Source organism: Cavia porcellus, unplaced genomic scaffold (genome assembly GCF_034190915.1).
Source record: "Cavia porcellus strain 051 isolate PalLab524CR breed Dunkin Hartley unplaced genomic scaffold, mCavPor4.1 scaffold_9, whole genome shotgun sequence".
Lineage (NCBI taxonomy): Eukaryota > Metazoa > Chordata > Mammalia > Rodentia > Caviidae > Cavia > Cavia porcellus.
This window is the reverse complement of record NW_026947492.1, coordinates 18,287,697-18,301,603: the sequence shown is the minus strand read 5'-3', so window position 1 is coordinate 18,301,603 and position 13,907 is coordinate 18,287,697. Positions and strand designations below refer to the sequence as shown.

The 13,907-nt window shown below is 35.5% G+C and overlaps 1 protein-coding gene across 1 annotated transcript; it reads left to right on the top strand.

The window, feature by feature from the left end:
- Positions 1-3,711: 3,711 nt before the first annotated feature.
- On the top strand, positions 3,712-4,662 carry LOC100725487 (olfactory receptor 8B3-like). The gene has a single exon (XM_003472723.3). It carries the CDS (start codon positions 3,712-3,714, stop codon positions 4,660-4,662), a length of 951 nt encoding a protein of 316 aa, XP_003472771.3.
- The last annotated feature ends 9,245 nt before the right edge of the window (positions 4,663-13,907 follow it).

Below are 13,907 nucleotides of genomic sequence, written 5' to 3'. Positions count from 1 at the left end.
TTAACTGAAAGTGAGGGAAAGTAGAGAGTTTATTTGTATTTTCTGTTGGTTGCACTTAGTGTTTCCCTTTGGAAGATTACATTGCTCTTCCTCTCTCTTTTGAGTAGAGAGTAGAGATGCTGAAGACACTCACTACGTAAAATGCTCGGTACCAAACTCCTTTGCTCCTCCCCTGTGGTTCACCTCTGTCTGTATAGGAAACTGCTCCATCTGGTTATTAGATTCTCCTGGAAGGATCAGGGCAAGGCAAAAGGATGTAGTCACTGTTTAAAATAATGAAATATGCATTGATCCATAAACTTTATGTTTACTTTTAGGGATAATATATATAATTATTGACATCAAAAGCTTCATAGTATTTTCTAGATAATATTTTCAGTACTCTATTATGTTTCAAGGAGGATCAGAAGATGAATTTAAAAGAGACAAAAAGTATCCATTTCTAAAATTCTTAATTATGATAATTTATTTCTTTTAACACTATTTATATTTCTTCGTCCTAGAGATAAGTGTTAAAGCAATGTGATGTTTAAAGAGAGACTGAGGCTTTAGTTTGTTCTCAGCTAATTATACATATATCAAGGAAGTTATGACTTTTATAAGACTGAGACAACTCTTAAATAACTAAAAATTTATTTTATATATGAGTACTCTGACAACTTTGGTGTGAAATAAAAGGTGTAGCATATGCAGTTCTATGAAATTCAAAATAATTAAGACTGATTTCATCCATGTTTTTCTTTCTGAAAAATTTTGAATCTTCTTGGAAGGATATTTTATTTTTCTCTTTTTGCTCTTGCTTAGTAGTACCTTTCCCTTAGAAGCAGTTTAATGAGATATGTTTATTTTGGTGACATAAATCTTATAAAACTTTGGTTTCATTGTTTTGAATTGGTGTTTATTTGGCTTTGTGCTCTTTTGCATAAACTTTGTGTTGTCTGACCTGGGTTGAAGAGGTGGTTGTTGAGGTGATCCACTAAAATTCATTACAGATTTCCTTTCTGTATACCTATATTTTTTCCACAAGTGCCTGTTCCTGACTTATCACTGTGGTGTTGCTCACTTTCATAAAGAGCAATGATGGAGCATGTTCTGTGTTCACTTGCCTTTGACAGATCACAAGAACTAGAAAATCTGAGTAATCAATCTTTGAAGAAAGGAGACCTCCTGATTTAAAAGAAAATTTCTAGAAAACCAGCCTCCCTTATAATCCTAAGACCCTTGATCTTGAAAAATTTTCCACAAATCAGCAGATTTGGTTTTGTGTTATTATTTTTAAAAATTACTATTATTATTTAATATAAAATTTAAAATTTTAATTTAATTTTAAAATTACTATTGAGGTTTGAATAAACTTGGATTGTTATAAGTGGAAAACTATTCAGCAATAAATGGAACATTGTTGTTACATACAACTTGGAGGGACCTGAAGGACATCAGGCTGAGTAAAAAAGAAAATTCAAAGAGGTTACACATTGTGTGAGTCCATTTATTATCCTCAAAATGACCAAATGGTGGAGAAGGAGATAAAGTTATTGATATTCAAAAGACGGTGATGAGAATGGGAGGGGATAGGAATAACTATCCAGAGGTCATCAGAGCTCCTTCATGGGATGCAACAAGGCTCTCTCCTGATGGTTCAGGACGTTTCCTGAGTTATACCATATACATGGTAATGAATTGCAAAAATTTACATATGGATCCATCAACACAATTGTATGTGTTCAGCAGTTTGAGTTAATAACTGGTCTACCTAACATTATGGTTCCAAAGTCACTATTCTAGTCCTACAGGGGTGAGTGATGAAACAACGGGCAGAAGTTGGGTGAATGTGAATATTGTTAAGGACATTTTTGTGAATTTGTATGAATTTAAAAAATAAAAAATGGATCTTTGTCGTGAGCACAAAACATAGTCATATGCACAGGGAGAATGTAAATCACGTTTTGTTGAAATGGTAGTCAATAATGAATAGTAATATTTTTCATGCAGATTGTATTTTAATATAATATGAAGGAAGATATATTGAGTCAGAAGAACCTGAAGAAGTGAAATTGTCATGAAATAAAGGATTTTGTTATTTTACACAACTTTTTAAAATTTAAAAGTAATAAGAATGAAAGCACCTTTTATGCTAGCAAAACATACATTGTTCAAATGCTGATTAAAGGAAAGTGAAATATTAAAAATAAGCATAGCAAAAATAGTTAAACTGCATTAAATTTTATGCAAACTGACATGTTATCTATAATAAGTAAACATTTTAATGATGCTGACTGTATTTAATTCTTTATGGATGAGAACAGAGGGACTTTTAATCTATGCCTGGAGACTGCAAAATCCCTCTAGGGAAGTTCACAACACTGTCATGAATTAGTGTGTAAACACTGATACTATTATTTCTTCCTTTGCTAGTTTATCGCCATGGAGAGCTCCTAGGAGACACCTATTCAAAGGTCTCTTATCAGTTCCAAAAGAATTATAAAACGCAAGCATGTGCCATTCGTTGTGTGACATGGTGGGTCTGATGTCAGGTCTGTCGCTTTTCCCACATCTTTTTGACCAACATATAACTGGAAGTTTTCTTTGCACTTTAGGATGGCTGTGGGGACATTCAGCTTGTGAGATCAGTGCGAAATCTCCACTGCTTGTCAAGGAAGCAGGCTGACAGCATCTGGTCAGCTCTAAGAGCTATAAAGCCAGTTCCTCCTCAGGACAGTGGAAGTAAGTGCACAGAAAGAGTTAGCACTCAGCTGCTGAAGGAAAGGGGGTGACTTAATCCACTCTGTTCTTTTCACTCTTCATGCGGCTGAGAAATGAGGATAACTGTTTTATTGAATAGCAAGGTACTCAGCAGTATGGAGTGCTGACTGCACTGTCTGCATTTACTTGTCTTAAGCATGGTGTGTTGGCTTCAATCTTAATCTAGTGCCAAGATTACAATGGCAGCCCCAAGAGACAGATCAAGAGCACAGCAGTATTGAAGGAAAGAGAAATCTGACTCTTTTTTAAAAAAATATTGACATGTACCATGCATTTAGAAATTGGTTATAATAGAAATAAAGTTTGTTAAATGTTTACATTTACCACTCATAACATAAATGGTCATATTAGGATTCTCTTTCATGCCTTTTGCAAAGATCACTGAAAGCACACCCATGCCCATGTTGTCATCCTCTGTCTAGCTAGAATAGAAAAAGAGCAAAGTATGCAGAGATACTGGAGTGTGCAATCATTAATGTTAAACCTCCATTGATCTTCTCTGGAACTACACTTGATGTCAATCTTCAGAGAATACTTTTGGAGTATTTTCTTCTTTTTGATTATTTCAAGCGGATGAGGATTCTAGTAGATTAATGGAAACATAAGTAGAAAATAAGAAGTGAAAGGCCAGGTGTTGACTGGTGATTTTCAAATTCACCCTCATGAAATTCATCATCAGACACACTGTTACCTCATCCACTCCACCTGTATCTTCTAGCAAAGATGGGAGCGATTGATAGTCCCACTTACTCTTGTAGATGAAAGAGTCATTCAGAAGTTGAGGGGGATGATGTGGTAATAAATCCAATGGCCACAATATAGAGGAGACTACAGTTAAATTTTGTCAGCCCTCTTTGTCAGCCCTCCAAACTCTCCATGAATGAGAGTTTGGAGAAGATCTGGGTGTTTTATTAATAAAATTCTCTCTGTTCTCTTAGATTTTCAACAATGAAAACATTTTCTGGAAATGACTCCTTAGTCACTGAGTTTCTTTTTGCTGGACTAACAGATCACCCAGAGCTCCAGATACCCCTCTTTTACCTGTTTCTAGTGATCTACTTTGTTACTCTGCTTGGCAACTTAGGATTGATCACTCTGATTGCTCTCAGTTCTCAACTCCATACTCCCATGTACTATTTCCTCTTCAACCTTTCCTTCATTGATCTCTGTTACTCTTCTGTTTTCACTCCCAAAATGCTGATGAAATTTGTCTCAAAGAAGAATGGCATCTCCTATGCAGGGTGCATGACTCAGCTGTTTTTCTTCCTCTTCTTCGTCATCTCTGAGTGCTACATGTTGACTGCAATGGCCTATGATCGCTATGTGGCCATCTGTCACCCACTGCTGTATAAGGTCACCATGTCTCAGCAGGTCTGTTCCGGGCTATCTCTTGCTGCCTATGCAATGGGCTTTGCTGGAGCCAGTGCTCACACAGGCTGCATGCTTCGCCTGACCTTCTGCAGGGCCAGTGTCATCAACCATTATTTGTGTGACATCCTGCCTCTTCTCCAACTTTCTTGCACCAGCACCTATGTCAATGAGGTAGTAGTGCTCATTGTAGTGGGTGTTAACATCACAGTCCCCAGTGTCACTATCCTAGTGTCTTATATGTTCATCATCACAAACATTCTGCACATCAAATCTACACAGGGAAGATTCAAAGCTTTCAGTACCTGCAGCTCTCACATCATTGCTATTTCTCTGTTTTTTGGGTCAGCAGCATTTATGTATCTTAAATATTCTTCTCCTGAATCTATGGAACAGGGGAAAATTTCTTCTGTTTTTTACACTAATATGGGGCCCATGCTCAATCCTCTGATCTACAGTTTGAGGAACAAGGATGTCAAAATGTCACTGAAGAAAGTCAAGATTAAAATCCAGAGAAGGTACATATTCTAATTAGAAGAAGTAATAATGTAAGAAAATGGAAGGCAATTAAAATTTTTTTTTGCTATTTTTAGTAAATACATTTTATTCAGTCCCATTGCAATTTTATGGATAATGTTTTGTGTTATTTGCTAACATCATTTATCACATGGATGATTTTATTTACTGTCATTTGTGTATAGCCTCTGTTTGCACCAAATTTTCTAAATAACTAGTAAAATGTTTAGCAATGAATATATACACCAATAATCTACATGATTGCTTAATTCTCCTTTATTTCTGTGGTTATTCTTAATGTGGAAAAATACAGTGACTTTTGCTTTTTCATATAAAAACAGAAGTGACACATAAGATAGAATGTCTGTTTATTTCACTGTGTGCACTGGTAGAAACTACAGGATTTGATGAGATCTCATCAGCAGTTCCATAAAACCTTAAGCAGAATCAGTTTCTCTTAATCCTCTTCTTTCTCACATACATCTTTTTGTGTTCTAGCTTTCTTGTTTGCTTTGACAATGACAGTGTCTGTGCTATGTCCCACATATTTCTGAGAATCTGAATTGTCCCATTTCTTATTGGAGAGGTATGTGCACCTCTACCTCTTATTGTTCCTGGAAGCATTAATGAAAGATGATTAGGGAAACAACGTATGTGTTCCCGAGGTTGCAGTAACAGAGCATGGTGATTCACATTGCAAATCTCAAATCTGTTGCCATCTAAAATGGCACTCAGTATTTGAAAAAAGGCAAACAATTCTTGTTATAAACCTTGCTTTTATTTTCAATAGGAAAACACTGCACATTAATCCAGCACAAATATTTTAGCCATTGTTTTACTTATCCAATGAGGTTTATTATGAAAACCAATTGTTTTATTAATAAAGATATACTATATATCTGTAAATATTTTGTGAGTTTAATAACTCTGTTTCATGGATAAGACATAAAACATTTAACATAGACACTTTTTCATATAATGTTTCTAATTCTCCATTTTACCATGTTTTTGCCAATGTTACATAATTTTAAGATTATCAAACCTTGAATCAAGGGATGTTTTTGTAACCTTGTTATGGTTGCGTCTGGATGTCTCCTCAACACCTCATGCAATCATGGGGGTGGGTTTTCACAAGTGCCTGAATCTAGAGTTTGTGATTGTTTCATTGTCTGTTGCTAGGAGTGGTGGTGTGAGTGCTGCACCTGTCCTGAGGTGGGCCCTGCATGCAGTGTGAATGAGGAAAAGAGGCCTGCGGCTCCCTTTTGGTCTTATTGCTTTGCTACTTTCCATTGTCATTAACTGTTACTTCTCAACCATGCTACCCTGCCTTGGAGCCAGCTGATTATGGACTGAAACCTGCATAAACTGTGGGCTAAATAAACCATTATTTCCTAATTTTGATTGTCAGATACTTTGTTATAGAAATGAGAAAAAGAAAGGCAATCTTTATGATAAATTATCTTATAACTAATAATGAAATACAATAATAACAAGAATGAGAAATCCATAAAATTTGAGCTTTGTTTACTTCTTGAAAGTTTGATGGGGCAACCTTAAAAAACTTAACTCCTACATTAAGCAAACTAACTTTTTTCCTGGACATTTCTTGCTAATACTTGAGTCCACCACTGTGTTCAAGCAGAGGCCAACTTACTCTAAGATGTGGCGAGCCAAAGACTGATCAGTGTGTGTGGGTAATATTAGTGTTAGGGTATTTCAGTCTATTACACATCTTTTCTTTAAATAGGATGTCTTTGCTTCACTCAAGACTTCCTATAATCCTTATGGAGGACTTTTAAACCTACACTGCAGTCTGAGAGTTCCCTACTCAAGTTTTGCATTTCTTGTTTCTTAAATGCCAGGATACATCTTGATCTGGGGCCTTCTTAACAGACTCTTGCTCCCATCCGGTTTATGCTTCATGAGTATTTATCCTGATAACTATCTTGGGAGTCTTATCATTTCTTGGCATCTCTTTCTAAGGAGACATTCCAGCTGTCTAGATGAAGAAATGGTTGTGTTGTTTACCTAACACCACAGAGATAATGATGGGGAGTCTCATTTTCTAACCTATTATACACTTTGCAGAAAAGAATGGAAAGAAAAAAAATATGAAAATCACAAGAAGTACAGAGAAGTTCAGACAATGAACTTCTTTTTCCGAATGAGCCCCACAGTAGGCTCATCCTGAACCCAGATGCCTATAATAGAGAAATGACCTATATGACTATTTTCCCTCAAATGTGTAAATCTGCAAAAGTTTTATTTTAGACTAAGACAAAGAGCATGAATTAGAAGAAATAGTTTATATCAGTCTCTTTATAGTATTGCACATTTTACTGGGAAAGTGAGACTGATTTCAGTTTAAGCCTCTCTGGTGAGACATGTCCATTTACTACATTTCCATAATAGTATAAGATAATATTATATATTATGGCAATATTTGGGGAAGCTAAGATATTATTTGTAATCAAAACAATAGATTAATGTGCTCCATGAAATATTCTGCTTGTATATTGTGCACATAACATAAAATATATTTTTCCGTCAGTCACTACATTGAATAATTTGGTGTCTATTTTCTTCCATGAATCTATCCTAGTCAGGGAACGATTCACTATCACTTTAATTCTTATATGTGACACTGTGACATATAAGACACAGTGTCACAGTGACTTATATTCTCACTGTGACATTTGAAAGATTTTAAAACAGCATATTTAAAGAATGGCCTTAGAAGGAAATGATAGGTTATTAGTCACTTTCCAGTCACTGGGACAAAATACCTCACATTTATAATTTAGAAAAGGAGATGTATATTTTGGCTTACAGTTTCAGTTAGTTTAGTCCATGGTAATTGTGCTCCTAGGCAGGAGCACCAAGGTAAAGGGTATGGCACGGTGAAGCTGCTTGTGTGATGGTAACTAAGGAACAGAAAACAAATAGAGGAGCCTGAGATGAGAACACATTCATTCAGGTTATGCCCCAACTTACTCTCCACTTTTAACCGGGCCCTATCTCCAAATGTGAGACTTTTGGGAGACATTTTAGAGATAAACCATCATAGATATCTCAAAAAATTTACTTCAATCTGATTAAAATTGCTGCAGTGAGAGGATTTATATTTATTATAATTTGCTTCACTATTATAATTTTTTTGAAATTTTATCCCTCTGATTCTGAATGTTTCATATTTACTTCTGCTGCTTTGTCTGTACCAGTCAGAGCCCAGGGAAGACGAGTTATTCACGCTGTTTGGTTTGACTTTCACTTGAAAGCATGTATATTAATATGTACATCTACTATTTTCATAAAGAGCTGATAACAGGATAGCACACATTGGCATAGAAAACAGAGCCAGTGGTGAGCAGGTGGACTTGGTGTTGCTGGTGAAGCTTGTGTTTCAGGTAGAACATGGGTTGTAGGCCAATAATCCTGTGGTTACATCTTTAGGCCAAAGCTTCAGCTGCTTTCTCTCTAAGATGTAGAGTTCTATTTCTAGATTACATAGGCTTTTAATGGAATCTAAGGTAATTTCAGTGGGATTATTCCAATAGTGCACAAGCTTTCTAAAATTTAGAGGGCATTTTTTAAATTTTTGTAACATTTAAAGTGACAAGTGAAACTGATTCTAATTGACTTTGAAGTGAAGTGCATACTTTATATTTTAACAGCTAAAACCCACATTCATTATGTCTGTTCTGTTATGTTACTGAGTTTTTCTACTCTTTAAAATCATTAATAAAATAATGCACTTTATATTCTTTTGTGTCTGGGTTTTGTGCTCACACAATATTGTTTTGAGTTTCAGCCATGTTGGTGAATATATGAAAACACTACTTGCTGAGTATTCACCCATGGAATATATGTTCATTAAATTACCTTTTATTGCTGAAAATTTTACTTATAGGAAAAAATTCTAAGAATATTCATATACAAGAATTTATTTTAGAGTTACATGGAAATGTCTCTTGAGTCTTTCTCTTTTGCTCTGTGTTTGTGTGTGTTTACTTGTGTAATTTCCATGGTATAGACTACAAGTATGTTTAACTTAATCAGAACATTTCAATTTTTTAAAAAAAAGTTTCAAATTTTATTCTCTTAATAGCAGTGTATGACAATTCTAATTGCTTGACATACATCTACACATTGATACTGTCAATTCTAATTTTACTCATTGTGATATGTATAGAATAAAATCTTATTTTTGTCAATTTTTATTGCCTTTAGAATAAAAATTTCTGAAGTAATTAGATATATACTGATTAGGCTAAACTGCTTTACAGAAAAATAATCTAAAAGTTTATTCTTAATACAAAATGAGAAAAAACTAGAACTCGTTGTTTATGGAAGACATGGCAGTCTGTGGAAAATTCTAAAATTAACATCAAGCATACAAAGTAAAATAAGGTAGAATTCTTGAAACTCATAAATAACTATATAGCAAGGGTACAGAATACAAACCTAATATATGATAGTTGCTTGCTATATGCCAGCATAGGTAATTCTAAATTTAAATTTAGAAATTTAAAATAGAATATCACTGTATAATCAGCAAAAACAAGGAAAATGTCTAGTCATAAATCTAATAAAATATATACAATATCTATTTGTATAAGACTATGAAACTGAAAAAAGTAACTAAAAAGACATAAAAGTGAGAAATTTCTTGTTTAAGAGTTTCAAAGTCGATAATGTTAATAGGCCAATTCTTCTCAACTTGACATGTGATCAATCCTAACCAAAATTACAGTGTATCATATTTTTGAAACTCAAAAACATGTTTCTAAAAGTTACATGGGAAAATTAAGACTCAGAATTTCAATACTATACTCAGAAAGGAGAAAAATGCTTGGTTGAAATTATCCAAATTCAAGACTATCTATACAATTACAGTAATTCTAACAATGTGGTTTTATAAAAGGATTGGCATCTAGATCAATGGAACAGAACAGTGAGAGAAGAAACAGATCCAAGCTGGTCAACCAGTATTTGGCAAGAAGCTTAGCCATTCAATGAAAGCCAATAGTTTTGAAAAAAAAATAGTACTTGAAAACTTGGAGGTATATGTACCAAAACAGAATAAAAACAAAAAGCTCCTCACAAAAAGCAAGATAAAGAACATATAATTGTTCTCACATGGGTGCACATGTGCACACACACAGACACACACATCCCTATATCAGACAAGAAGAGGAAACATTTAAAATAGTCTGTTTTGGTTTGTATCTGGATGTTCCCCCAAAGCCTCGTACGATCATGGAAGGTGGGCTTTTCAAGGGTAGCTGAATCTAGAGTTTGTGATTGGTTCACTAGAACTGGGATTGGTTGTGTGGATGCTACACCTGACCTAGGCAGGGCAACCTGCATATAAGAGAAGAAAAGAGGCTTGCTCCTCCCTTTTGCTCTTCTTGATTTTTCTGTCATTGGCCACCATTAACTGTTGCCCCTCTGCCATGTTATCCTGCCTTGAAGCCTGCTGATTATGTACTGAAACTTCTACAAAGTGTGACCTAAATAAAGCTTTCATCCTTTAACTTTGAGTGCCAAGTATTTTGTCTCAGCAATGAGAGAAAGGTAACATAGATCATACACCTATATATAAAATGCAAAATCATAAGCTGCTAGAACTCACAAGAAATAATTTAGGTAACACTGGATTTGGAAATGAAAACACAATAATACAGCAAAACGTAGAAATGATAGATTGAAGTTTAATAAAATTAAGCAATTCTCCTTCAGGAGCAATACTTTTAAGGGAATGAAAATTGTCTCATAAAAAGAAATAATATTTTCAAAACACACATCTAATCAAGGATTTGCATTGACAATATGCAAAGAGTACATATAACTCACCAATAGCGATAGAAAAAATATAATGAAGAAAGTAGATCCAAGATATACTGACCTTCATTGGTCATTATGGAGTTCTAAACTAAAACTACCCACACAACTGCACACCCATCAGAAGGGCTAAAAGTTAGAAAGTAACAATACCAAGGGTTGTCAAAAGGGTGGAAAAGTATAAGACTGCATTACTAATGAGGATGACAAATGGTAGTTTTGGATAGGAAGTTAACAGTTTCTCATAAAGGGAAACATGGTCTTATGATGTATATGCTCCAAGATATTTACTAATTTGCCTTGAAAAATGTACTTCTGTACGGAATCTTGTATGTGAATGTTTGTTTAGGCTTGTGAAAAACTCAAAGCAACTCCTATGATATGATCATATATGGGAATACAAGGTCACAGGAAGATACTTAATTGGATATGGATAAGTGGTAAAGCAAGCCTTAAATGTATTTCTATATGGTCTGTAGTGATTTCTCCTCTTTCATTCCTTACTGCATGAATTTGAGCTTTTTCTTCCCTTTTTAAAATAAGGTTGGCTAGGGGCTTGTCAGTTTTATTTATTCTTTCACAGAACCAACTCTTTGATTCATTGATTTTTTTGATTTTTTTTTAGTCTCTATTGCATTGATTTGTGCTCGGATTTTTATAATTTCTTCTCTTCTTTTGGCTTTGGGCTTGACTTGCTCTTCTTTTTCTAGACGTGTGAGGTATAACATCAGGTTATTTGTATTCATTCTGTTTTCCTGATGTGTGAACTCAGTTAAATTAATTTTCCTCTGAGGACAGCTATCATTGCATCCCACAGATTCTGGTAAGTTGTATTTCTTCTATGCACATGGCTCCTAGGCTTTCTTGGGATGGGCTGGAGGTTTGAGAGCGCATTTTGGTCTTTCGTTTTGTCACTTTCCTATATTTTCTTTTAGGTATTGTTTAATTTCTTCAATTTCCTCTGTGACCCACTGATTACTCAAGAGTGTGTTATTCAGTTTCCATGTGTTTGTGGGAATTTTGCAGTATCTTTTATCATTAATTTCTAATTTCATAGTGCTATGGTCCGATAGCATGCAAGGGGTAATTTCAACCCTTTTGAATTTATTTAAATACGTTTTATGAATTAATATATGGTCTATTTTAGAGAATGACCCATGCACTGCTGAGAAGAATGTGTGTTGTTGTTGGGTAGAATACTCTGTATATGTCTATTAAGTCCATTTTTTTACAGGTGTGATTCAGTTCTTTTATTTCTTTGCTGATTTTCTGTCTGATTGATCTGTCCATTGGTGTCAATAGTGTGTAAAGATCTCCTGTTAGAATTGTGTTACTGTGAATTTGATTTTTCATTTCTGCTAGTACTTGTTTTATATAACTGGGAACTCTGGTATTTGGTGCATGTATATTTAAGATAGTTATCTCTTCCTCTTGGAGTTTTCCCCTAACCAGTATGTAGTGACCTTCTTTATCCCTTCTGATCATTATTGGCTTGAAGTTCACACTGTCTGCAAACAGAATAGCCACCCCCACATTTTTTGGGTTCCTGTTGCATGAAGTAATGTTTTCCATCCTTTGACTTTCAGTCTGTGGGTATGCTTTTGGGTTAGATGGGTTTCTTGTAGACAACATATGGTTGGATTTTGTTTCTTGATCATTCTGCTAGTCTGTTTCTTTTAATTAGCGCATTGAGATCATTTACATTAATGGTTATAACTGTTATATACTGGTTTATTGTTGACATATTATCTTTCTGCTGTTGCATCTTTATCTTTCTGTTCGGTTTAATTGTCTGCTTCGCTAAGTGGTTTTTTCCTAAGTATATCTAAACTGTCTTTCAATATTCTTTGTAGGGTTGGCTTGGTGACCATGTAGTTTTTCAGCTGTTCTTTGTCATGGAAGTATTGTATTTCTACCACCCATTTTGAAGGACAGTTTTTCAGGGTACATCAGTCGTGTTTGGAAATCATTTTTCTTTAGGATTTGAAATACTTCACTCCACGCTCTTCTTGACTTTACTGTTTGTGCTGAAAAGTCTGCTGTGATGCTGATAGGTTTTCCTTTATAGGTGAACTGTCTTTTCTCTCTGACAGCTTTTAATATTCTATTCTTTTGTTCGATTTCTGGGATGGCCATTATTATGTGTCTGGGTGTAGTTTTATTTTAGTTATGGCTATTGAAGTTCTATATGCTTCATTGATCTTGATATCAGTTTCCAATGTCATGTTTGGGAAATTTTCAGCTATTACTTCTCTAAATATCTTCTTGACATCCTTTATGTTGTCCCCTTCTTTTTAATTTATCCCTATCAACCTTATGTTGTTTCTCTTTGCATCATCTTGCAGGTTTTGAATTGTTATTTCCTGATTTATGTTATTTTTAAAAGACCTTTCCTTTCCTGTTTACTAGCTGGAATCTTATCTTCAAGGTCTGAAATTCTATCTTCACATTCATTGAGGTTGTTTTTACAACTTTTGATGGATTTTTTGATTTCCTGTATATCTCTTTGCATTCGCTTTATATATTTTGTTTGCTTCTTATATTGTTCATCCTGGGATTCTATCTTTTTGTTTAGTTCCTCCAATTTTTTAACCGTGTCTTCTTTAGATATGTTCAGCATCTCCTTCAGTTCTTTTATCATTTCTTCTTTTACCTGAGTAAGTATTTCTAGTTTGGATTCCTTTAAGGCTTCCCAGAGTTGCTTCTTTATTTCAGTTACTATTATTTCAGGTATTTCAGGTATGTGGCATATATTTTCTTCTATGCACACGGCTCCTAGCCTTTCTTGGGATGGTCTGGAGGTTTGAGAGTGCATTTTGGTCTTTCGTTTTGTCACTTTCCTATATTTTTGAGCTTCAAGTGTTGTTCCAAGTGAGGGAGAGAGGTCAGCCAGGCTGGGATGGGTTCTGTGACTTGGCTAGACTCACTGTTCCTGGCAGAAAGCCGCAGTCTGGCCCCCAGACAAGGGAGGGAGTTTTGACGGACTGGGGCACGATTTGGTGCCTCCGCTGGACTTACTGGTTCTGACAGGAAGCCATGGCCTGGTCCCCAGGCAAGGAAGAGGGTTCTGCGGGACTGGGATGGGGTTTCCCACCTCTGCTTGACTTACTGTTCCCGACAGGGAGCCTCGGCCTGGCCCCCAACAAGGGAGAGAGTTCTGCCGTACTGGGGCGGGATTCCACACCTCCGCTGCATTTACTGATCCCTACTGGAAGCCTGTGCCTGGCCCCCAGGCAAGGAAGAGTGTTTACTGGGCTGGCACGGAGTTCTCTGCCTCTGCTGGACTTACTCGTCCCAACTGGAAGCCAGGGGCCTAGCCCCCGGCAAGGAAGAGAGTTCCACCGGGGCAAGCCTTAAATGTCTGGTACACATGATTCCAATCGGATGACACTCTCAAAAGGAAAATTATAAAGACC

Bases quoted from the DNA above. Each gene is read 5' to 3' on its own strand.
- LOC100725487 (XM_003472723.3), top strand. From the start codon at position 3,712: ATGAAAACATTTTCTGGAAATGACTCCTTAGTCACTGAGTTTCTTTTT.